Consider the following 25,417-nt stretch of genomic DNA (forward strand, 5'->3'; position numbering starts at 1 on the left):
TTCTCACTGGCTTTCGACAGTTTTGACAATAATGTCCCTTGATGTGGGATTGTTTGTGTTTATTCTGCTTGGTATTAGCATCTCGTATCTGCAAACTACCGACTTTTTTATTGTCATTATTTCTCAGCTGAGCCTTCTCCTGTCTCTGCAGAGATTATTATGCATTGAAAACATGTTTCATGCCATGAAAACAATGAGCAGAGTTACAGTTACTGCTTTTAAATCCTTGTCTGTTAGTTCCAACATCTGGTTTGTTTTGGGGTTGAACTCAATTGATTTTCTTTTATGTAGAGAATGTGTTCCATTTTCTTGGTTCCTTGGATGTTGGGAAATTTTGGATTGCATCCTGAGTTAAGTTGTGGAGATTCTTGTTTGAGCTTTAACTGCGAACTATTTTCAGTAGCAGCACCAGTCTCTGTTCAGATCTTCTGTCTCTACCTGGGCTGCGTAAAGTCTGGTCTCCGGATGCGTGGCTCAAGGTTTAGTCAGAGGTGTGGGTAGAAATATTTAGGGATCCCTTTCTCTGACTCCTTCTCCTCTGGGATTCCTCCACTGTTTTCAGGGTTCATGGATCCTCAGCTTCTTTTTTCGGTTCTTCCCGTCAGAAAGGCTACAACTTTCCCATGTGCCCCATCACTGCTATGTGCGCCATGAACTGCAATTAGACTCAGGCTAAAAGCCCTCAGAGACAGGAAGCTTGCTACTTCCCATCCTCTAAGTGAAAGTACACTCTCCACCAGAGTTTTCTTGCAACTGTTCATCTGTTGGCATCTTCAGGGTGTGAAGTCTGGTCTTAGTTGAGAATTTTGGTCTTTGGCTGAGCTGCTGTGGGCCTATTTCCCATATATGGTTCAGAGATCAGTCGGAGGTGTGGACAGATACAGTTTTGAGGGTTCCTCCTTTGGTTTTTTTCCTTCGAGGATTCCTCTACTCTCTTCAGCACTCACTTTTGGGGTTCTCCAGGTCAGAAAAATTAAGAGTTTTTCCATGTGAGTCCCTCACCCCTGCACAGTAAACCATAAACCACACGGATGGTGCTTTGCCCCAGCCTAAAAGCCATGGACATGTGAAGTTACTTACATACCTTCCTATCGCTGTCTTCATTATGAGATGGACACCCTTTCAGAGTCCGTTTGCTTCTATTCACTCTCCAGTACCTACAGGTAGTTGTGTTCTGAATTATCTGATGGGGCTTTATAGTTGTTTTCTGCGGTGGGTGTCACCTGGTAGGGTCCTTAGTCCCTGATACCTGGAAGTATTCTCAAGCTGATTTTCAACCATGCTGAATACATTAATAACTTCATTCAATAATATTTAATAAGTAGCTGTTCTGTGCAAGGCAGTGTATTATGCTAAATGCTATGGGGGGATATAAACATAGAAAATACAGCAAGAAACTTAAATCAGGTGAAATTAAAATATACACATACATATTTATATATAAGATAGCATGAGAACTTTTCTTTTAGAAGCTTAAAGTTGGAAATAATCTAAATGTTTACCATTAGTAAAATGCACAAATCATGGACTATTTACACAATTTGATACATCAGTGGGAAGGAGCAAACTTTGTGTAACAAGAAACGTCTCTCATAAACAACGTTGAGTTAAAGAAGAAAGGTGTAAAAGAAAATAAACTGCATGATTCCATTTACAACAAGTTTGAAAACAGGAAACCATATTGTTTGGGACTATACATGCAGATGGTGAAGTTGTGAAGAAAAAGAAGACCATCACCTTAGAAGTTAAGATAGTGTGTATTTCTAGGGGAACAGGATACATATGTTGGGACTTCGGTGCTGCTGGCAATGTTCCGTTTCTTGTTCTGAAGGGTGATTACATGGATATCTACCTTCTCACAATTTAAAAAGTAAAAAAAAAAAGGGGGGGGGGCGGCTTTATCAGTAGGTGGAACCTTGACTACATTCTAGGTATGAAGGATCACTATGAACAAGTTATTATTCTTGTGGCTCAACATACTTCTGAAAATACATATAAAATATATTCTTTCCAATCTCACTGTAAGAGCAAAAATATAATTTGATCCCAACACAGGCCTGGTTTAACTTAACCTTAGCACCAGAGAAAAGCTGACTTTAAGTGCTTTTTAAATTGTGAGAGTCACATTTAAATGTAACAGAGTCATTTCTCTTGGAAAGATCATGCCAAAAATCTTTTTTTGATGAGCAAAGATCCTCCTTGGACACAACTAATTGGTCTATAATTTATCATTTTTTAATGTTGGGGTTTGTGTATGTTAGGCTTCTTTAAGAGAGGCATACTGGTGGTGATCTTCACCATCTAACAACTGGCACTACAGAGTAGGATGTCCCCTGGAATATTTGTCCAAATTCACATTTTAAGCTGTACTTGAGATAAAGACCGTATCATTAATTCTAAGTTTTCAAAATGGATTCGATTTCTAATAATTAGTATTCAGGGTCCAAGATACTTCCTACTGTCCTCAGAGCTCCTAGGCAAAACTCCTATAAAGAACCTGGGTGTGCTGAATTGACAGGAAGCAAAAATTGTAATAGGAGTTAATTAATTGTCTCAAACTCACTGTTAAGTATCAGAAGTATTCATATTCTTCATAGACCTATGCTAGGGTTTTAGGGCCTCGAATCCTTTAAAACCAACAAACGCTGAACAAAAGCTTTTAACTGTACGGCCAGATGCTTACCAGCCTCCTTGGTGTGATCAGTTATGTGCCCATCACTGCCCTTCCCACTTGCCCCAGAAATGAAAGCCATCATAAAGAAAGCAGTTTTGTTCCCCCAAATGACCAATTCAGCTATGTGTAAGGAATTATACTAGTGTTCAAGAGAATGGACTTTGGTTTCTTTAAAAAGTATTATTTCACCTTAAAAGTTTTCAGAAACCTTTGGGATGTATGCTCAATTAAGAACATCCCTTCAAAAATCATAAGAACCAAATACAATTATTTAGTTTTCTTGTTCTTTCACTTAAAAAAAATTCTATGTAGAAAAGCTGACTTGAGAATACTAATAACATAAACAGAATCCACAGAACAAATTATTAGACATAATTTTTTAGTCATTCTTTTTATCAGAAATAATTCACTCTTTATCACCCATTAAAGTTAAATAATACTGTAACTTTCTGGGAGCCATTCTATTTTGGGCATAAATTAGGTTGCAGAATACTTTGTAAGGATTGCAGTTAATGACTTGAACAATAACTGCAGAGGCAAGGGAACAATCTCAGTAACTTTCATTCAGCCAACGTAACAGAAGAGTCAAGACTGGGACAGATGAATAATGGTAACTGGTTCTATTTTTCAACCACCATCGTAGATTCTTTTTTGGGGGGAAATTTTAGTTTGTGAATCACAAATTTCTGACTGTATCAAAAAAAAAACCTCTATCAAAAGTAACAGCAGAAATGTAAAGATAAAATAACACTGATTAATGTTTCCTTTTCAAAGGAGGAGTATCAACATTCTCCAGAGTGGCCCTGGCATTGTGAGCTGGTGTCCCTGGGTCACTGGAAACCGTGGTTTGGAGAGCTGGGCAGAATTTTTCCTGCTACAGCAAAATCAGATATTTATCATTTTTCAATGAAGAGTTTTAGTTTTCATAACTACATATAAGATGTAATGATAATAAAGATTAAAATTTTTATACTCTTGAGATCACAAAGTAAAAAATAGGCTTAATCTACTTCTTATCTATTGCAAGGAAGAATAAAAAATATCCTATAAACTGCTTACAAATCTACCATATGTTTAATTAAACAAAAATAATTTAAGACATGTAACAAGTACCATGGTTAGACTGTTTATCAAGAATGGCTATCCTAAAAGTAAATATGACATGAAGCCCCTGCACGTGTAGCGCAATGTCATTATTCTGTATGAGGAAAGTCTAAGAATGTTCGAGTACTCCATAGAGTAGCAATGGGTATAACTGTTCAAACACTTCAAAGATTACAAGACCGTATACAAATACTGTCAAAACCAAGAACTTAATTAGGTGTGTTACGAATACTTTAGGTTAAACAAATTGGTCTAGTGGGCAAACAGGGTTGTGAATTAGGAGGAGACAAAAATTTAAGATTTCAAAGAAGGAACAGCTTCTTTACGGTTCAAAGATAAGAGACTGAAATAATCTTGGACAAGCCATTCTCTTATCTCTAAATTCTCCTTAGCCTTCTTCTTCACTTACAACATCCTTATACTTCATACGCTTGTTGGGAAGACTAAATGAGAACACCTGTGGGGAAAAAAAGAGCCTCTGGCACAGAGCAAGTGCTCAACAAATGTAACTGGATGACAGACAACAAAGAAAAAGGAGCTGAGTCAAAAGAGGGATGCTCATGTCAGACTAGAGAGTAGATGCGACCTTTCAAAAGACCATACACTTTAATTTTTTGCTATTTGTTTAATTTATAAAATAACTGTGATATAATTTATAAAATAATTGTGATATTCTTATATTTGGGATACATGTAAAAGAAATTGTCTATTTTAAGGTTCATGAAGTGAAAGTTCTCTGTGTTTTGCAGGAAAGGAAGATAAAGCAGCTCCAGTTCCATCAAGGCCATTGTTACTCCAGCCATCATTTCCTTGGTTTCTGTAAGGGCAGGGAACTGGAGAAAACGGAGCCATACAATAGTGGGTCCCCAATCTGGCGGACCATCAGGACACTCAGGGAACTGTTTAACGAGACAGATTCCCAAGTTCACCACCAGAGCAGTGAATCAGAATCTGAGGTGGGATCCAGAAAGCTGCATTTGAAAACAGGGCTGCAGGTGACTGTGTTCATTCTTTTGGAATCCTCACCTTGATGAAAGCAGAATCGGTGTGAGCAGATCTGTTCTTACGTAAGACCAGGACAGAAGGAATTTCAATTATCAACATTTAAAAATTTCTCTGTCCTTCCTACAGTCTTTGTCTTTAAAAAACTGCTCCAGGGGGTGAGAACGGGAAGCAGAGCTACTCTGCTTGTCAAACTCCTGCAGAGATCACCTGGGGGTGAAGGAGATGGCGGGGATGTAGCTAGTCTCCCCCTTCAAGGAGAGAAGCCCAGCACACAGCTGTCCCTTTTATGCTGAGTCCTTCCTAGTCTCCACCTAAAAGTAAAAAGTAATTAAGATAACAGTATTTCAAAAAGACAGAGAAAACAGGAAGAAGAAAAAAAGTCTGAAATAATTTTTTAAAAACAGGGGGAAAAAGAGGCTTCATTGCAGCCTGACAGTTCCAGTACGTTCTTCGCCCTCCAAGACTCAGAAATAGAAATGAGATCACCTGAGAAACTTTATTCTAATAACATAAATCAGAATATTTTACCCTCCTTGAACTGTAATGAAATCACAGCAGGTGAGAACCAAGAAGAGAACCCCCGAGAAACTCCTGAAAATTTAGTGACGCTGATTTACATAGTAATTAATGTATTGATGAGAAGTACAGAAGTGTGGTCTTCACGCAGGGTTTTGCAGCTGTAAGAATGCATGAGTGCGGAGCAATATTATAGCCTTAAAAATATAACTGTTTCAACACAGTTACCAGGGCCTCCACTCTTAGCTTCTCTATAATGTTTTGGCAAGAAAGATGACCTTGGAAGAGTCTATGGAGAGCTGTTCTCCAAAAAGCAATGTTTACTTGAAGCAGCATCTTGGTCCAACCTCAGTGGTCAACAGCCCCCTTCTTCTCTGCCCCTCTTTTTCCCATCAGCAAATATTAAAGTGCCCACTATGTGCCAGATGTGACTTTAGACACAACAGTGAACAAAACGAGAAGGTCCCTGCCTTCCTGGAGCTTATATTATTTAAAAGAATAGTAATAAATAATTACATTGTATGTTAGGTGATAAATACTGTGGGAAAAGAAAACATACAGTAGGATTAGGGGGATTGAGGCTGAAATTTAAACAGGGAGGTCAGGGCAGGCTTCACTGAGAGAGGCTTCGTTTGCTCATGTGAGTTAAGACCTGAAGGAGGTGCAGGATTCGGGGGGTGCAGGTATCTGAGGGAGAGTAATCGAGGCAGGGAGAAGTCAGTGCAGAGGCTCTGAGGGTGGACAGTGCTGGTGTGTCAGGGGGGATAACTTACGGCTGTGCTTTTCAAACTTGAGCTGATATCAGAAGTCACTTGGAGGGCTACTGCTGGGCCCCAGCCCCAGAGTTCCCAGTGTAGGAAGTCTGAGGTTGCACCTGACATTGTGCATTTCTAACAGCTTCCTAGGGGATGCTGGTGCAAGGACCACACTTTGAAAATCACTGAACTATGAATTATTTTTTAAACTGAGTCACTAAATAATAATGGACCACTTAATCAATGTAATGGGTCTGACTGGTAATTTTTAAAAAAAGAAAGAAAAGAAGTAGAATAGGAAACATCTGAGGCCATCACACTCACTCAGGTAGATGAAACTTTCATGTTTGATGAAACTTCTGTTTTGGTTATATATAAATGTGTGTGAACTGCTCACTCGGGGTGGTGGTCAAAAAGCTTGAGAGCCACTAGTCTGATGTCATGTATAGTGGGTCATGAAATAACAAAACCACATTAATTTGGTGGAGGGAACTATGAGAATCGCTTTGTTTCAACTGGACGCTAAGCTGAACCTGCCTTTGGTCTCCTCCTCCACTCACAAATACATTTCCTCTGCCAGGATTTCACTTCTTCCAACTCCCGTCGACAGAGAAAAGATCAAGTCCAGGTTTCTCCTTAAAAAACCTTCCCCATGATGTCTCTCTCCCTCCTCTCACCTCCTCCAGAACTTAACTTCCATACCATTCATACCGGGCGGAGCTTAAACCACCCGGCTTTGTTAGTGATCTTTGCAAGCGTGTGTGGACCTTGTCTCTCCAGAAATGTGGTATTTTTTTTGTATGTCCCTAACGATGCCTTCGCAATGTTGTGTTCAAAGAGGACTAGCTGTGGAAGGAATAAACAGTCAATTCACATTTTAAGTTATATTATTTGTGTGTTATATGCAATATATATAATGATAATGGAAATTAAATGGAGGAGATGCAAATTTGGGGATGGGGTACTTGGGTGGGAGAAAGGGGGGGGGAAGGACTAATTGGCTGGGAGAGCTGATGGGTAACAGAGGGCACAGCCCCAAGCCTCCCACTCTGCACCCCAGAGCCCGGGCTGAGGGGTCTCCGTGCAGCATGCCATGGAGAAAACCCTCACTTTGCACTGGGTAGGAGTAAGTCACTCTGATGCTCTGATCTAATGCTGTGCAGTGGATAAGAAGAGCTGAAGGATCAGAGGAGAAATCAGTGTTTGGGCTGCGAGGAGAGATACAGGGAATCAGGCGGGGTGGAGAAGTTAATTCACTCAATGAATACTTATTGAATGAGTTCAATTCCAGGCCCCGAGCTAGGGACTTGGGAAGCTCTTTGTTATACGGAGGGACACACAAGGTATTGTAGAAACATGGAGAAAGAACCACCAAGTTTGCCCAGGTGACTCAGGTGGCTTCGTGGAAAAGGGAAAGCCTTTTCTATGTCGTGTTGTGTTGTGACCTGACAGACAAGACACGCGAGGGCTGGAAGGGAAGGAGGAAGGAGGAAGGAGGCAGGAGCGGCACGTACTCGGGCACAGACGTGCTCGAATATTGTCCATCTGGAGATCCGCCCGCAGTCTGCCATGGCTGGAGCAGAGTGCTTAGGGGAAAAAAGAACCACAGATAAGTCTGGAGTGAGGCTACAAAGGGCCCTGTGTGTTGGATCTGAGCCGGGTGTACCTTGAAGAGACCGCTGGCTGTGGGGCTAAGGATGCCGTGGGGGCGGGAAGAGGCAGAAGTGGGAACACCAGCTGGAGGCTGTGGTAACAGACTGCGTGAGACGTGGAGAGGCAAAGTGGGACAGAGGTGACGAGGAGGAGAGGAGAGATCTGGGAAACAGAATTCACAGAGCCTGTGAAAAGCGTCTAACTGCACTTCCGAGTTAGAGGAGGTGCTGGCTGGTTGTGTTCCCGTGGGTGGAAACACGTGAGGAGAGCAGGTGTGTGAGGAGGCAGGAGAGTGCGCCTGTGGACAAGATGAGGGTTGGTTCCCGTGGGGCCACCCAGGAGGAGGTGGCACACAGGGTGGCACTCAGTCTTCTTCTCTGGAGTGAGAGAACTGACAGAGACGCGAAAGACACCTGGCGTGGGGACACGGAGGGACTCCTGATAGGAGTCAATATTAAGACGCTATGAAAAAAACTCTTGAAATTTCAGTCAACTTTCTGTATTTCTCTTTGGGCAACTAACAACAGTGAAAGTGTTCTAAAAAGTGGCAATAAAATGAAGGCCTTAAAAATCATTTAGTGTGACGCTGCCTATCCACTTTTACTTCTATGATTTACCTAGTGTCTGAAGTGAATGAAACGAGAAGTTCACTTACTGTCAGTAACTTCCGCTATTCCATAGTTTCCTATTTACACGAAAAGAGAAGTTATCCTCTGGTTAATTATCCCAGAAAAGCATGACCTAATTTTCTAACACTAGATATGGTAAAATTCTTAATCCTCAGATGACATAGCTAATTCACTAAACCGAAGGAAAGAGGGAACCTGGACACTTTGCATGATTAAATACAAGGTGGTGAGGTGGTGGTGGAGGACCCGCAAGGCCTGGATGAATGCTGACCCATCATCACGACACTCAGGACGCTCGCTAGGACGCAAATTGGCAGCCAGGGACAGGCCTGCTGTGGACGCAGACAGTGGGAACTTTGAGCTGTGGCTTCTAACTGAGCTCCTGGAGGACACACTAACTTTATTTATTTCCTTCCAAACTCTAAAGGAGAAATAAGCATCTTAGGATTTCAGAGCCTGTTCTTTTTGTCTCTGTTTATGCAGGAGGGTCCCCCAAAGCTAATTACCTGGTATTGCCTTTCCCAGACTTCACGCAATACCAGTAAGAAGAGGATGTTTAGAATGATATTAATACTATTTACTCTGAACAGCCAAGTTGTTTAACTCTATAGACAGATTTATCCAAAGAGTATATATTCCCACACAGGATATTACACAAATATTTTACAAGGCTATGTCAAATAACATTTGATTGAAAAATATTTTATTTGGTTGAAACTCAGTTACTATGCCATGGGCTTCCAGATCTTAATGTTTACTTGCCCAAAATTGGAAGAATGATTCTTTTACAAATTTGGCTTTAATTCTGCAGTGCAAGGGAAACTTCAAAAACTTCTGGCTCATCTTCCTCAGCTGACATTAGCTGGCTAATTTCTCATGAGTAAGACACACTGTGCTTCCCTTAACAACTCAAAAGGTGGTTTGAAAGAATTCTAAATTTTATAAATGTTTAATTTATATTTTAAGAAAGAACAAGTCAGTAAGTACACCGTTTTCCACATTCATAAAGAGCTTACTGAAACAGCATTTCCAATTTGAAACAACCTCTCTGACATCAGTCTCAAGTACAAAGCTATTATTACACACCCGACAATTATTTTATCAGTATATATTAGTGAACCACCCAAAAGACCATAATGTGCTGTCATGTGGCATAGTGCAAATGTTATTCAACACACAGCTTGAATTTTCAATCAATTTAGATACGGCAGAAGTCTGTGAATTAAACTCTAGAGGTTTTAAGTGATTCGTTTTATTATAAACAATCTAAAAAGATGATTAAAATAATTGAGATAAAGCTTGATTATAAAGATAAACAGGCTCTTTTTCCAGAAACATCTGTGGTAATAATGTGTTATCATTTAAACCAACCGAGGATGACTCACCATCTGTGAGTAAATGTAATTTTGGTTTCTTTTCCAGTACTGGGGATGGATTTCTTTCTTTTTTTTTTTAAACTGAATCATCCATCCTCCATCATCTGTCCCTCTTGCAACCACAGAGTGAGATGGTAAGCTGCAGCGAGGAATACAGTTTCCTGCTATGTTCCACAACAAAACTAACCAGCCCACTTAAGGAATTTACCCATGACCTTGGCTTCAATGGGCTCTTCCTCTAAATAAGTTAACTGGCCTCGGACCTCCCACAGATCAATTAATTTCTGCATTTATTTAGCCACAATCCCAAAAAACAAACAGTTATATTTCTCATTTACATTTACTGTCTCAAATATAAAGGGCACTTTCTTTCTGAACACAGTACAATTTATGAACAACATATTAACATTTAGACGGATAGCCTGTACATTGTCATTCACTTTGCTTTAAAGTGAGTGTTACAGTTAACTACTAAATTAACTTTCAGTATCTCTGTGGGCCATGGAGGAGCGTTTGGGCCAGGAGTGTACACTAGAGGAATTAGAAAATAAAATCTGGGATTGGAATAAGAAGGAAACAAATGGACAAAACTAGTGAGAGATAATTCAAGAGAGGAGCCAAGGTTTATCATAGGGGAGGGACGGATACAAAAGGGGACCTGGGACAGCACTGCGATGACAGCAGAGTGAGGAAGCAGAAACTGCCCACAAAAGAGAAAGGAGGTGGGGAAAAGGATGGGCAAGGGGATGGGTATATAAAGTCTTAACAAGAAGGTGGCCTAGTGCCCAGGTCTTGGTTCCTAAAACCATTTGGGAAAAAAAAAAAAAAAAAAAGGAACCAGAGCTTATTCAAGAACTGGTTGATTCCAGGGCTGGGGAGAATACAGGAGCCAACCTGGAGGAGCTCCCACTAGCCAAAGCGAGAACAATTTGAGCAACAAAATAACTAAATAAAAGCACTGAATAATAATCTACAGAATAAAATACAAAATTATCATCAGGTAAACACCACAGGAATCACTGTGCAGGTAAGCTCCACAGATGAATGATAAAATCGGGGCAAAATTTTGAGGAGAAACAGGATATTAGCAAAGACCTGAAGTCTCACCCCCAAGATAGTAATCAATAACAAAGGAAAAATAATGACTTTTCACTGGAGAAATCTGGTGGACACCACGTTAACCAAGTGATGAGGGATAACATTAACAGTAATGAGGAACACTGACACCATGTGCCTCCTGACATGATGAACCAGAAGGACAGAGAATCACTTCTGTGGTGTTTTTACCAAATATACGTAACTTCAGTATAATCACGAGGAGACATAATACAAGAAAAATGCCAGTTGAGAGACATTCTACAAAATAAGTGACCAGCCCTGGAGTGGTGGTTCTCAAGAGCTCACTCCAAGGTGCTGCAAATCTCAGTACCTCTGGGGAGCCATCAACCACCCCTGCCATCTACAGCATCAAGCCAGCCAGGAGCTGCTTCTAGCGGACAATGGCTCCTCCTCTCCTGCCTCCCAAAGTGCACGCCAGCGCTCTTCCCTTGGGCAGACCCCCACTCAGAACGACACAGAGAGGAGGCGACTGTGACGCAGAGCCAGTAACAGATATTTCAGTACAAATGTAGTTCTCCTATTTGTTTGCACAGGACAATCAGTGACTGGATAGTCAACACTTTTTTTTTAAAAATGTGTTTTCCATCCCCCTTGAACCATATTCTTTCTCATTGTGAACCATATACAACTTTTAGCAATTTGTTTTTCTGGGATATAAATCTGACCCCACACTGTCTTTTCAAACCCTGATTTCGTGGTTATTATGGATTCTTACTTTCTCTGTCCCTGCACTGAATCCCTTCTCTCCTCACTTCTTTTTTTTTTTTGGGGGGGGTGCTAATTAGATTTACTTTTTAATTTATTTTTAGTTTTTTTTGTGGAGGCACTGGGGACTGAACCCAGGACCTCGCGCATGCTAAGCACATGCTCTACAACTGAGCTATACCCTCTCCCCTCGCCTCACTTCTTAACTGAAACCTGGTACTCCCCTCAGGACTCCCAAACCCTTGGAGCCTTTGGAAATAGAGGCTGCTCATTCTTTCACACCTCACAGCCTTTGGGGTCTGGAGGGGCGGTTGGTGTCCTCTTTGCTTTCATTGTTGTTCCTTGGCTATTATTCCTCTACCTTTAAGTACAAAGCTCTGCTCACATGAGGCTGGTACCAGCTTCTTCTCTTCCTTATAGCTGCCACTGACTGACTCTAAGGCCATTCTCTCATTTACTGTAGCATCTGGCTCACAGTCTTTCTTTCCTTGCTATGGCCTATTATTCTGGGGGACTACAATGTCCATGTGAATGACCCATCCTTGGCTTCCAGTTCATTAACTGGCTCAATCACACTGACTTTCATTCACATTCATATCACTTCAGTCCCCCTCCTCATGGCCAAATCCAGACCATGCTGTCACTGAGATCTGCTCCTTTTTAATATCTTCAGTATAAATATACTGCTCTCTAATCACAGCTTCCATTACTTCTACTTTGCTGCTTCTTTGATCTCATCAAAACCCCCTCCCCATGACTCCATTATCTTTTTCTTCTAACCTCCGGATAGTTCCACATCTTTCTTTTTTGCTGTTTTTAACTTCAGCTTTCATTTAAGTGTAGTTGATTTACAATGTTAGTTTCAGGTGTACAGCAAAGCAATTCAGTTATACATATACATATATATATATTTTTTCTTTTCAGATTCTTTTCCATTATATGCTATTACAAGAAACTGAATATAGTTCCCTGTGCTATACAGTAGGTCCTTGTTGTTTACCTATTTTATACATAGTAATGTGTATCTGTTAATCCCAAACTCCTAATTTATCCCTCCCCTGCCCTTTCCCCTTTGGTAACCATAGTTTTTGTTTTCTACGTCCATGAGTCTGTTTTTGGTTTGGAAATAGAATTTGTACCATTTTGTTTTTTTAGATTCCACACAGAAGTGATACCACATGTGATATCTGTCTTTCTATTTTTGCCTTATTTCACTTAATATGACAATCTCTAGGTTCATCTATGGTGCTGCAAATGGCATTATGTCATTCTTTTTTATGGTTGAGTAATACTCTATTGTGTATGTGTATACACACACACACATATATATGTATATGTATACCACATCTTTATCCAGTCATCTATCGATGGACATTTAGGTTGTTTCCAAGTCTTGGCTATTGTAAACAGTGCTGCTTGGGGGTACATGTGTCTTTTCGAATTATAGATTTCTCTGGATATATGCCCAGGAACGGGACTGCTGGATCATATGGTAAGTGTATTTTTAGTTTTTTTAAGAAACCTCCATACTAGAGTAATGGAAATAAAAGCAAAAAAACCCAAATGGGACCTAATTAAACTTAAAAGCTTTTGCATAGCTAAGGATACCATCGACAAAATGAAAAGATAACCTACAGAACGGGAGAAAATATTTGCAAATGATGCAACAAGGGACTAATTTCCAAAAGATACAAACAGCTCATACAGCTTAATACCAAAAAAAAAAAAAAAAAAACAACTCACTCAAAAAAATGGACAGAAGACCTAAATAGACATTTCTCCAAAGAAGACATCCAGATAGGCACATGAAAAGATGCTCAGTTTTGCTAATTATTAGAGAAATGCAAATCAAAACTACAGTGAGGTATCACTTCTTACCAGTCAGAATGGCCTTCATTAGAAAGTCCACAAATGATAAATGCTGGAGGGTGTGGAGAAAAAGGAACCCTCCTACACTGCTGGTGGGAATGTAAATTGGTGCAGCCAATTCTTTCCTGACTTAGCTTAAACACCAAGAGCCATCACTTCCTGTGAGTTGCCAGTTTAATCATCATGGATTTTTGTACTGGTTAACATGGTATTTTTAGTTGAAACAAATTTGAAACAGTGAAAAAAACCCCAAAAGACCTCAGATGTCTTACTTTATGTAAGAAAGGAAATAATAAGACTTCTTCACACTTAAGGAATTGTCAGGAAGAGAATAAAGGGAGATATGGGGGGGGGGGTCCTGGTGAACTATAATCAGTTTTTAAGCAATTGCCACATGGTGGTGCCATTTTAGCTGATAAACAGAAACACCCCCACCTTTGCTCAGCACCACATGAACAGCACGGCTGTTTACGTACAGCGGAACTTCTGCAAGTGATTATGACTAATGTGCTGTTGCTTCACACGCTCTGTTATTATAACTGAAAATATTTTCATATCCTACAATGTTCATTAAGCAGTGGTTCTAGTGATAGTGCTAAAAAACACAGCCCCCCAAAACGGTAACGCTTGAACAGAAGTTAGTTGTGATAAAACACTACGAAGAAGGTCAAGCTTTCACTATGACGCCCTGTGCTGTTAATTTAGGAGTAAGCACTCTAAAATATTAGAGGTAATGGAGGAAAAAATTAAAAGAAGTATTAATGTAAAAATAGGCAACAATGCTGTACATTCATGCACTCTGCCAAATATCTTCTTCTATGGGAAAGTTAGTCTTGAAGTCTGAGTTTTATAACATGAGATCACTTCAGGAACTCATCTACTACACACATGTGAATGCCTTCTCAAAACACATCATTTCCCCTACCTCTTCCATGAAATGATCCTCTTTCAATAGCTTTACCCAGGCATACAGTAAACGGCGTGCTGATTATGAGCACGGACTCTGAAGCCAGACTACCTGGGTATGAATCTCCTAGTTCTCTAGTTTTCTAGTTGTGCGAAACTTTGGGTAAATTACTTAATCTCTCTGTGCACCAGTTTCCCATCCCAGAAAATTAGGATGATAACACTACATACCCTCAAAGGACTTGCTGCAAGGATTGAACGAGTTATTATATGTAAGACACTTAGTCCCTCCCAAAACCACTGAGTAAACACTATGCAAGTATTACCTATTGCCGAAGTGACACCATCACCACCACCACCACCAACTTCCCATCAACTCTTGATACTTATAAGACTCAGTTTATTTCACTGGGTTAAAAAAATAAGGTGCTCCGTTATTCATAGTGCATGAATTACTCATAGTATATGCAGTGGTTACTCATAGGGTATGCAGTGGTATGAAGACAGTCCTTCTTTTGCTACTTCTTTTGGAAAACTGTCAGAATCCTTCATCACAGTTCTGTGTGCCAGTATATAGTAGAGCAGGCGGTATTCAGAAAGCCTTTTGTGGCCCAAGTGCTGGGTAAGTGATATAATTCTGAAAAGAGCCCGCGCAGACACTAATATTTACATCGAGTGATACAACAGCATGCTTCTTTCGCCAGTCTTACCTTCAGCCTGTCTTTGGGCAGCGCGACGACCCCTTGCTTGATGATTTCCAGGACCCGCTCCACTGACAGCTCAGCTCCAGCTTGCAGCAACCTTGAGCTGAAGAAGGTGATCACCTGGAATGTGAAGTGTTATTTTTTTTTTTAAACAAGTAGATGTATGAGATGTATTTTCAGTAGCTGCCTTTCTCACATGGTAGTCAAACTCTCATAGTTCCATTTCTTAGAGGGATCTGGCTTTTCATTCACTAGCTCTCCTGAATCAGTCCTCTCTCTAAAGGGTTTGATGGCTGAATCAGAGCCAGCCCCTGAATATTCAGGGCTGATTATCCATTCTGTGCGTTAAGCAGCTTCCTGAATTCTGCTCTTCCTTGTGCTGCCTCACCTTGCAATTATATTTCACTTAAACAGCAGCATCCATTAGAAGGTGGGAAGAGAAAGCTAAAGCTTAAAACCTATAAATATTGAAGCTTAATATAAAGTCTTAATAAGAAAGGAATTTGAAGTTAATGGCTAAAATGATGTTTTGGGGATTATTTATAAATTTAATTTATACACAACACTCTTATCCCTGACCACCAGGGATAATCAACAGCAAGCTGTAATTTTTTGGTGTCCTGTCATAGCACAGCCTGAACTATGTAGCAAGATGCAAACACAGTAACATTATGGAAATAACACTATCTCTTAACGCTTGTCATTAAAAGAATGGCATCATTTCTTAGGAAATTAGCTGATAATTCAAGAACACCATAGGTCACTTTTTATTCAACAGACTAAACTATATACACTATGTACACTATAGACAAGTGTTTATAGGCAGACATGCAAAAAATAAATATTTACATTTTTTAAAAAGTTGACCATTACCAATCATATGTTTTCTATTTTATAGATAAAATATTTTAAGTTACTAACGGCTATTTTCAAATATTTTAATACATTTTCATTCCGGGTCACTCTCCTAAATATTAACTGTTCAAGTGTACAATAATTGTTCCCCTAACCGTCCTAGTGGAAAGTGCATGATAGGACATAAATCCTGCAAAGCAGAGACCCAGCGGGAGCCAGAACCCTAACAAGCTCGTGCCTTGAGAGACTGAGAATGACTGAAAACAAAGGCAGCCAATGGCAGGCTCCACTGCTGCTGACTCCAGATAAATCATTTCTTTATCTCAGGCAGTTTGCTGGCACCAGCTCCTTTGCGAGTTGCTTATTTTGTCCATGACAGGCTGGTTTTCAACGTGTGCCTATGGGTTTTGTTTTTTCCAAGTCAGATTTTAAGTTCTTCTGGGGAATTCTGGGATAAAATTTTGTTTGCAGAGTTTACAGACACAGCAGGTACTGAAACTGATTTTTCATAAAAAGTAATTAAGTTTCTTTTTATTTTAAAATGGACATTTTATACATGTAAAATTCAGTGAAAATACTTTGTGAATTTTAGTTTTACTTCAAGTTTCTGTGTTTTAATCAGTACATCGATGATACCCTGGACAGCCTATTCAGTGGAAGAGAGTATCCAGAGAATTTACAGAGGAAATAGATGATATTTTGTGTCTTCAAGAAAGATGCAATGTGTATAGCAACTAACCTTCAATAAAAGAAAGAAAATTTTTTGAAAAAAAAAAAAGACACAATGTAATTGGGGAACAAGACACAGATCAAACATGTATAACCAGACAGATTTAGACATCATGGTAGCGTACACCATGAACTGCTCAAAGTCAGAGACCTAGTTTGGGGTCCTGCCTGTGAAACTTAACTAACAATATGTAAGATGCTCAACTTCCTTAGGTTAAATTTATTCTCTTTTTTTCCAGTTTCTTATTGTTGAATCTTATCGTTGATTTAAGACCTTTCTTCTTTTCTAATAGAAGCATTTATTGCTGTAAATTTCCCTCTAAGCTTGAGCTGTGGCCCACAGATCTTGATATATTGCATTTTCATTTTGCTCACTTTAAAAATGTGTTTTATTTCCGTTGTGAACTCTTTTCTTTGACCCACAGATTTTAATTTTCAAATATTTGAGTGTTTTCCAGATACCTTTCTTATTGATTTCTAGTTTAATTTCAGTGTGGTCAAGAGCATATTCTATATGATTTCAAATCTTTTAAATGTGTTGAGGTTTGTTTTACAGCCACAAATATGATCTATCTCAGGGAACATATGTGTTTTATGTGCACTGGTGCTGCTGGGTGAAATGGTCTATAAATGTCAATTAAATCAAGTGGGTTGGTATCACTATCTGGATCTTTCGTAACATTACTAATTTTCTATTTGTTGTATCAGTTACTGAGAAAGAAGTGATATTATGGACTTGTCTATTACTCTTTGCAATTTTATCAGCTTTTGCTCCATGTATTTTGAATGTCTGTTGTTAGGCTCATCCATGTTTGGGGTTGTTATGTCTTGGTGAACTGACCCCTTTATCATTACATGGTGTCCTTCTCTCTCTCTGGTAATATTCCTTGTTCTGAAGTCTACTTTACTGTTAACAGTCACTCTGACTTTCTTTTGATTAGTGCCTGCATGGTAAGACTTTCATCCTTTTTCTATTAACCTATGTCTTTATATTTAAAGTGAGTTTGTTACAGATAGCACCACTTATCTTTTCATCCAATCTGAAAATCTCGTAACTGAGCCATTTCATGTGGTTGGACCCATGTCTACCTCACTGCTTACTACTTTCTCTTTGTTGCACTATTATCCATTCTACTTTCTTGCTTGCCTTTGGACTGAGTATAAATTATGATTCTTTTTAATCTCCATCTTTGGCTTATGAGTTAAATTCTCCAGCTCTCTTTTTTTTTTTTGTACAGTTTGCTGTACAGTTTATAATATATACATTTAATTTATTATCTACCATCAAATAATCTTATACCACTTCACATTGTCAAGAACTGTGAAGAGTCTAAAATTTTATCCTTTTGCAAATTAAGTTACTTGGTCATAGTTTTTTGGATCCTGGAAGAAGATGAGGATTTCTAAGTCAGTGATGAAGACAATCTGTTAGTCACAGTAGTAGCAGGAACCAGAACACTGGCATTTCTGCGCTAGTCCCCAAGCCCCAATTTGCACAAGTGTGATTTTTTCTTATTGAGGTATACTTGATTTACAATATTATATTAGTTTCAGGTATACAACCCAGTCATTCAAAATCTTAACACTATACTCCACTTATAGTCATTATAAAATATTGGCTATATTCTCTTTGCTGTACAATATATACTTGCAGCTTATTCACCTTATACAGAGTAATCCCCTGTAACGCTCCTCGCCTCTTCCTTTTCCCTACTGGTAACCAACAGAGCTTGCTCTCTATATTTGTGAGTCTACTTATGTTTTGTTACATTCGTTTGTTTTATTTTTACTAAGCACAATACCCTCCAGGTCCAACCATGTTGCTGCAAATGGCAAAATTAATTTTTTTTAATGGCCCAATAGTATTCAATTACATATATAAAAACCAAACTTCTAAAAATTCTTATTTTTTATTGAAATGTAGTCAATTTACAATGTTAGTTTCAGGTGTATAGCAAAGTGATTGATTATACATATACATACATATATATATATAATACTTTCAGGTTCTGTTATGGCTCACTACAAGAAACTGAATATAGTTCCTTGTGCTCTTTTATATATAGTAATGTGTATGTGTTAATCCCAAACTCCTAATCTATTCCTGCCCCCCCCCCGCCTTGGTAACCACAGATTGTTTTCTTATGTCTGTGAGTCTATTTCTGGAAAAACCACATTTTCTTTATCCATTCATCTCTTGATGGACACTTGAGACTGCGTCCATATCTTGGCAATTGTAAATAATGCTGCTATGAACATTGGAATGTATGTATCTTTTCAAATTAGTGTTTTTGTTTTTTTCAGATCTATTCCCAGGAGTGGAATTGTTGGGTCATATTGTAGTTCTATTTTTAGTTTTTTGAGGAACCTCCATACTGTTTTCCACAGTGGTTGTACCAATTTACATTCCCACCAACAGTGTACAGGAGTGATGTGGTATCTCATTTTAGTTTTGATTTATATCTGATAATCAGCAATGTTGAGCATCTTTTCCTGGTCCTGGCATATGGATATCTTCTTTGGAAAAATGTCTATTCAGGTCATCCACCCATTTTTCAATTGGGTTATTTGTTTTTTGATATTGAGTTGTATGAGCTGGTTATATATTTTCAGTTTAACCCCTTATCAGTCATATCATTTGCAAATATTTTCTCCCATTCAGTAAGCTGTCTTTTCGTTTTGTCAGTGGTTTCTTTTGCTGAGTAAAAGTTTTAAATTTAATTAGGTCCTATTTGTTTATTTTTGCTTTTATTTCATTTGCTTTAGGAGACAGATGCAAAAAAAAAAAACATTGCTATGATTTATGTTGAAGTAAGTTCTGGCTGAGTTTTCTCTTTTTTGCCTGAGTTTTCTTCTATGAATTTTATGGATTCTGGTCTTACATTTAGGTCTTTAATCCATTTTGAGTTTATTTTTATACATGGCATGAGAAAATACTCTAACTTCATTCTTTTACACGTAGCTGTCCAGTTTTACTAACATCACTTGTTTTAAAGACGGTCTAAAAAAAAAAAAAAAAGAGTAAAAAAAAAAAAAGAAAAAGACGGTCTTTTCTCCATTGTATACTCTTGCCTCCTTTGTCACAGGTTAATTGACCGTAAGTGCAAGGGTTTATTTCTAGGCTCTCTATTCTAATCCTTTGATCTATGTGCCTGTTTTTTTGTGCCAGTGCCATACTGTTTTGATTACTATAGCTTTGTAGTATAGTCTGAAGTCAGGGATCATGATACCTCTAGCTCTGTTCCTCTTTCTCAAGATTGTTTTGGCAATTTGGGGTCTTTTGTGTTTCCTACCAATTTTAGATTTTTTCTAGTTCTGTGAAAAATGTCATTGGTGTTTTGATGGGGATTGCACTGAATCTGTAGATTGCCTTGGGTAGTATGGTCATTTTAACAATATTAATTCTTCCAATTCACGAACACGGCATACTTAATCTGCCTGTGTCATCTTCAACTTCTTTCATCGGTTTCTTACAGTTTTCCAAGTTGAGGTCTTTTCTCTCCTCAGGTTTAGTTTGAAGTATTTTATTCTTTTTGATGCTACAGTAAATGGGGTAGTTTTCTTAATTTCTCTTTCTGATAGTTTGTTGTTAGTGTATAGAAATGCATCAGATTTCCATTTACTAATTTTGTACCCTGCAACTTTACTGAAATCATTTATTAGTTCTAACAGTTTTTTTCATGGCATCTTTAGGATTTTCTATGTATTTTCTTGTCATCTACAAATAGTGACAGTTTTACTTCTTCCTTTCCAATTTGGATTCCTTTTATTTCTTTTTCTTGTCTGACTGTTATGGCTAGCACTTCAGTACTATGTCAAATAAAAGTGGGAAGAATGGGCATCCTTGACTTGTTCCTGATCTTAGAGGAAACACCTTCAGCTTTTGACCACTGAGTATGATGTTAGTGGTGGACTTGTTATATGTGACCTTTATTATGTTGAGGTATTTTCCTTCTATACCTATTTTGCAGAGTTTCTTTTAATCATAAATGGATGACGACTTTTGTCAAAAGTTTTCTGCATCTATTGAGACAATCATATGACTTTTATTCTTCAGTTTGATAAGGTGGTATATCACATTGACCTACAGATACTGAACCATCCTTGCATCCCTGGGATAAGTCCCACTTGACCATGGTGTATGATCCTTTTAATGTATTGTTGAAGTCAGTTTGGTAATATTTTGTTAAGAATTTTTGCATCTATGTTCATCAGTGATATTGGCCTGTAATTTTCTTTATTTGAAATAAAGAATATTTCTTTATTTGGTGTCTGTCTGGTTTTGGTATCAGGGTGATGCTGCCTCACAGAATGAGTTCAGAACCATTCCTTCCTCTGCAATTTTTTGGAAATAGTTTGAGAGGGAAAGGTGTTAACTCTTCTCTAAATATTTGATAGAATTCACCTGTGAAGCCATCTGATCCTGGATTTTTGTTTGTTAGGAGTTTTAAAATCATTGATTCAATTTCATTACTAGTAACTGATCTGTTTATATTTTCTGTTTCTTCCTGGTTCAGTCTTGGGAGAGTGTACATTTCTAACAATTTGTCCATTTTTTTCTAGGTTGTCCATTTTATTGGCATATAGTTATTTGTCATTATCTCTTATGAACCTCTGTGTATCTGTGAAGTTATTGGTTGTAACTTCTCCCTTTTTATTTCTGAGTTTATTGATTTGAGTCTTCTCTCTTCTTTTCTTGATGAGCCTGGAAAAAGGTTTATCAATTTTGCTTATGTTTTCATAGGATCAGTTCTTAGTTTCATTAATCTTCTATTTTTTCAGTATGTATTTCATTTATTTCTGCTCTGATCTTTGTGATTTCTTTCCTTCTACTAACTTTGGGTTTTGTTTTTTTCTTCATTCTCTAGTTCTTCCAGGTGTAAGGCTAGGTTGTTTGAGATTTTTCTAGTTTCCCGCAGGAGGCTTGTACTGCTATAAACTTCCCTCTTAGAATTACTTTTGATGCATCCCACAGATTTTGGATCACTGTATTTCCTTTTCATTTGTCTCCAGGACAATTTTTAAAAACTTCCTCTTTGATTTCTTCAGTCATCCTTTGGTTTTTTAGTAGCATATCATTTAGCCTCCACATGTTCGTGTTTTTTGCTGTCTTTTCCCCCTTGTAGTTGATATTTAGTCTCACAGCATTGTGTTTGGAAAAGATGCTGGATATGGTTTCAATTTTCTTAAATTTACTGAGACTTGTTTTGTGGCCTGGCATGTGATCTATCATGGAGAATGTTCAATGCACACTTGAAAAGTATGCCTATTCTGCTGCTTTTGGATGGAATGTTCTATACATATCTATTAAGTCCATTTAGTCTAATGTGCCATTTAAGGCCAGTGTTTCCTTACTGATTTTCTGTCTAGATGATCTGTCCATTGATGTGAGTGGACTGCACAAGGTGATCTGAACAGGGACAGATAACTCCTACAAATGCAGTGTGTTATACTATAGGAACAGAACTCTGAGCTTAGGGAACCCAAATCTCTTATAATGGTCAGTAAGCATGCCTACCTTTTGCACCAAAGGGAGACACAGACACGTCTCCATTCTACCTCATCTGATTCCAGATATCTGCATGATTCATTCTCTACCTCGTTCAAGTTTTAGCTCAAATGCACCTTCCCAGAGAAGTCTTCTCTGACTGTGCTCTTTCGATTTGCAATTTCCCAACCCTGTTGCACACAGCACTCATCATTCCTCTTTCTTCTTTGGCTTAAGCAACTAGGTAGATATTGATGTCACTTACTGAGCTAAGGAAGACTGCAGAAGAAAAAGCTGATTCACTTTTTGTTTGATTTTTTTTGAAGAAAATAAAGAATTCTGATTTAACCTTGTTCAGCATTTGTGGTACTGCCATATAGGCAACTGAATACACTAATTTGGAGCTCAATAAGGATGGTCAGGTCTGGAAATACAGAAAACCTAATGTAAATTTTACACTGTCCAAAGATAAAAATAGTTTCTGCCTTTACCACACTACACAACTATTATTGTTCACTGTCTCTGTTCTCCACTTATATTCAGCCATGAGATTTCTTTCATGCCCCTTCTCATTTGGTGTGGTATTTCTATTTTGTTCTGTTGCTTAATTCAGCTAGATCATATCATCTTATTAGTTAGACAGGAGGGATATGTATCAGTGGCTAACAGAAATTTGGCTATTTGAAAAGCACATGTCTAAATCCTCCTGCAGAAGCTAAAAGTACTCCAAGGTTAGTCACTCTTGTCTCAGACATTCAACATTGCTTAATGTCTCAATGAAAAATATCAACTCTCAACTCCCTGTCAGCTAAAAATAACAGTGGATTCATAGTCTCCTCTACCAACACTTCTCAAGGTTAACTCCATGAAAGAAATAGAAAGAGCTTGCTAAAGCCAATGCTCGCAAGAGCATTGGGGGTGGGGAGACGAGACAAGAGGGGAAGGTAAAGTGCTGAAAGAGGCAAAAAGTAGAGATGTTATTTATATCTTTATCATGGCATGCTTTTCAAAATTTGTAAAAAGAATTTAAAATGATTTTGAGTGAATTTCCAGTGTGTCCAACACTATTTTGGATGACAGTATTCAAGAAAAAGTTGTTGGAAAATCTGCTCATTTGGACTCTTCCTTAGGTTTATCCAAGTGAATGTGAAAGCATGGCGTTTATAATGAGAAGACCTGGATTCAAGGCCTGGTTGGGTGACTCACTCACTAAGTCACCTTGAGCCAACCATTTCACCTCTCAAACCCTACTCTGCCACCCTCACGGGGGTCACATGAGATTGTGCACATGCAAATTAGTGATAAAGCCCTATGCAAATATGTGATCATTATCTAAGAGGATGAGTCTTAGATGGGGGATCTGTGTTAAAATCACCTGGGAAGCTTTCTCTCAGCATGCTGGTTTCCTCATCTGTAAAGTGGGATAATAATAATGAGTTTACTGGTTTAAGAAGAATAAGAGAGTAATGTATGTAAAGGTACTTAGCCTCATTCCCAGCACTTAGTAGGTACTCAAAAATGCTTAAGAATATATTTATCTAGTTTTAAGAACTGCATAATGGCATACAGCCAAATGCTTACCCTGAGCATGCATTTTTCACTGAAGCAGGACATTCCTGACAAAGACAGGAAAGTGAGCACTGGTTATAAATCCAGCTGAACTCCCTGCTTTTATTTCCTCATGGCTCAGTATTAGATATAGCATGAGGTCCTTTCTACTTTCTCACCTTCATTCTGCTTTTTGCTTCTAAAGGAGACTAAGTTTCAAACAGATGCAGTTTGAATCCTTTACAGGATTCCTAAGTGTCCTTTAAAAAAAACAGTATGGTCCTTCAGAGAGATTTTTAAGGATGTCAACAGCCTGGTTACTAAGAAGAGAGCATCATGTTCACCATTGGTGGAGTAAAGGTTGGTCTGACATCATTCGAAGTGATCTTGAAGGAGAAAGTAAACAGTGACATTTCTGGATTTGTTTTCAGGTAGTGAAAAGGCAAACAATGAGAAACTATAGGACATTTAGTGAATGGGGATAGTAGTTAGACATGATTAAAGCATGAGTTTTATTATCAAACTGCCTGCGTTTGAGTTCTAGCTCTATCACTGTCTGAATGTGTGATCATGAACATGTTAAATCTTTCTAAGCTGGTTTCTTTACCTGTAATTGAAAATTAAAGTGAAATATACCTCACAGCTTTGTTTCTTAATGAAGAGTAAGAGATAACACGTGTAAATGCTTAGCGAGCATTTGATAAAAGCTAGCAATGCTAATGATGAAATGAACAGAAAAAGATCAAATGGTTTTTGATGTAGTTTAAACATTTAAAGCTAAGGAAACCAAAATATGTGTTATAACATGATGATCTATCGCCTATTATACTTACGACCACAGAAAAAAAGAAACTCTGGGTTAGTCTTTTATCAGAAACAAAGAAAAAATTGGCTATTATGAATAGAGGTATTGGTAATTAAATAGAGAACATTTCTCTCCAATATATTGCAGATATAGATTATCTGACATATATTGTGCATAGTTCAGCGACTATCCAAAAGAAAGGAGGGAGGAAGGAAAGAAAAGGAAAGGAGGAAAGGAGAAAAAAGACAGAAAGGAATGAAGAAAGAAACTGAATTAAAGAGGTCCAGAGAAAGGCAAAAGTTACAATAGCAGGGGTGACATGGCAGCACCCCAAGGAAAACAGTCTGGTATGACACACGTGCAGCAATCCATCATGAGGTGTGCGTCCTAGAGAAAGGTACGCAAATGTGCTTACTTATGAGGGAAATTATATATTTACACTTGTGTGATAATTTAATTATTGAAAATCTTCCTAAGTGTAAGTAATATAAGAACTGGGATGCTGGCTCTTCAGCTTCCTCTTGTGCATAGCATTATGAATCTGATTAGCTATACAAGACATATCCGTGGAATCAAACTTAATTGGAAAACACTAATACTAATACAGCAGTAGAAAATTAAGCAGAAAAACATCTTTAAAAAAGGACAGAAAATGAAAGTTCACAGACCTGTGAAAAATGTTCAATCACACAAATAATGAAAGAAACAAAAATTAAAAGCAATAATTAAATATTGTTTTTGATGTAAAAAGACAAATATTAAAAATAATTATAACACTCAAAGCTGCAAAAAGTGTAGTGAGACACTCACAGATCACCTGTGGAAGTACAGGATGACACACAGATGCTCTAATCGCACAGTATTTCTGGAATGAAATTTCGCATGTGTTGAGTCTTGAAAAGATAAGATACCTGACAATAACAACTAGAACAATTCCAGTTTTAAGACTATACCAAAAATCTAACTAAAAAATGTGA

At 38.2% G+C, this 25,417-nt stretch overlaps 1 protein-coding gene across 6 annotated transcripts in view; it reads right to left on the reverse strand.

Moving 5' to 3' along the window:
• The window catches only part of DYM (dymeclin), a 317,249-nt gene that overhangs the window by 36,356 nt on the left and 255,476 nt on the right, over positions 1-25,417 (reverse strand). For all 6 annotated transcript variants that reach the window (XM_072952333.1, XM_072952335.1, XM_072952338.1 and 3 more), the window contains one exon: positions 15,022-15,135. In XM_072952333.1, coding sequence (XP_072808434.1) covers positions 15,022-15,135 — 114 coding nt within the window. The remainder of the gene's footprint in view (positions 1-15,021; positions 15,136-25,417) is intronic.

This window comes from Vicugna pacos, chromosome 30, assembly GCF_048564905.1.
Source record: "Vicugna pacos chromosome 30, VicPac4, whole genome shotgun sequence".
Classification (NCBI taxonomy): Eukaryota; Metazoa; Chordata; class Mammalia; order Artiodactyla; family Camelidae; genus Vicugna; species Vicugna pacos.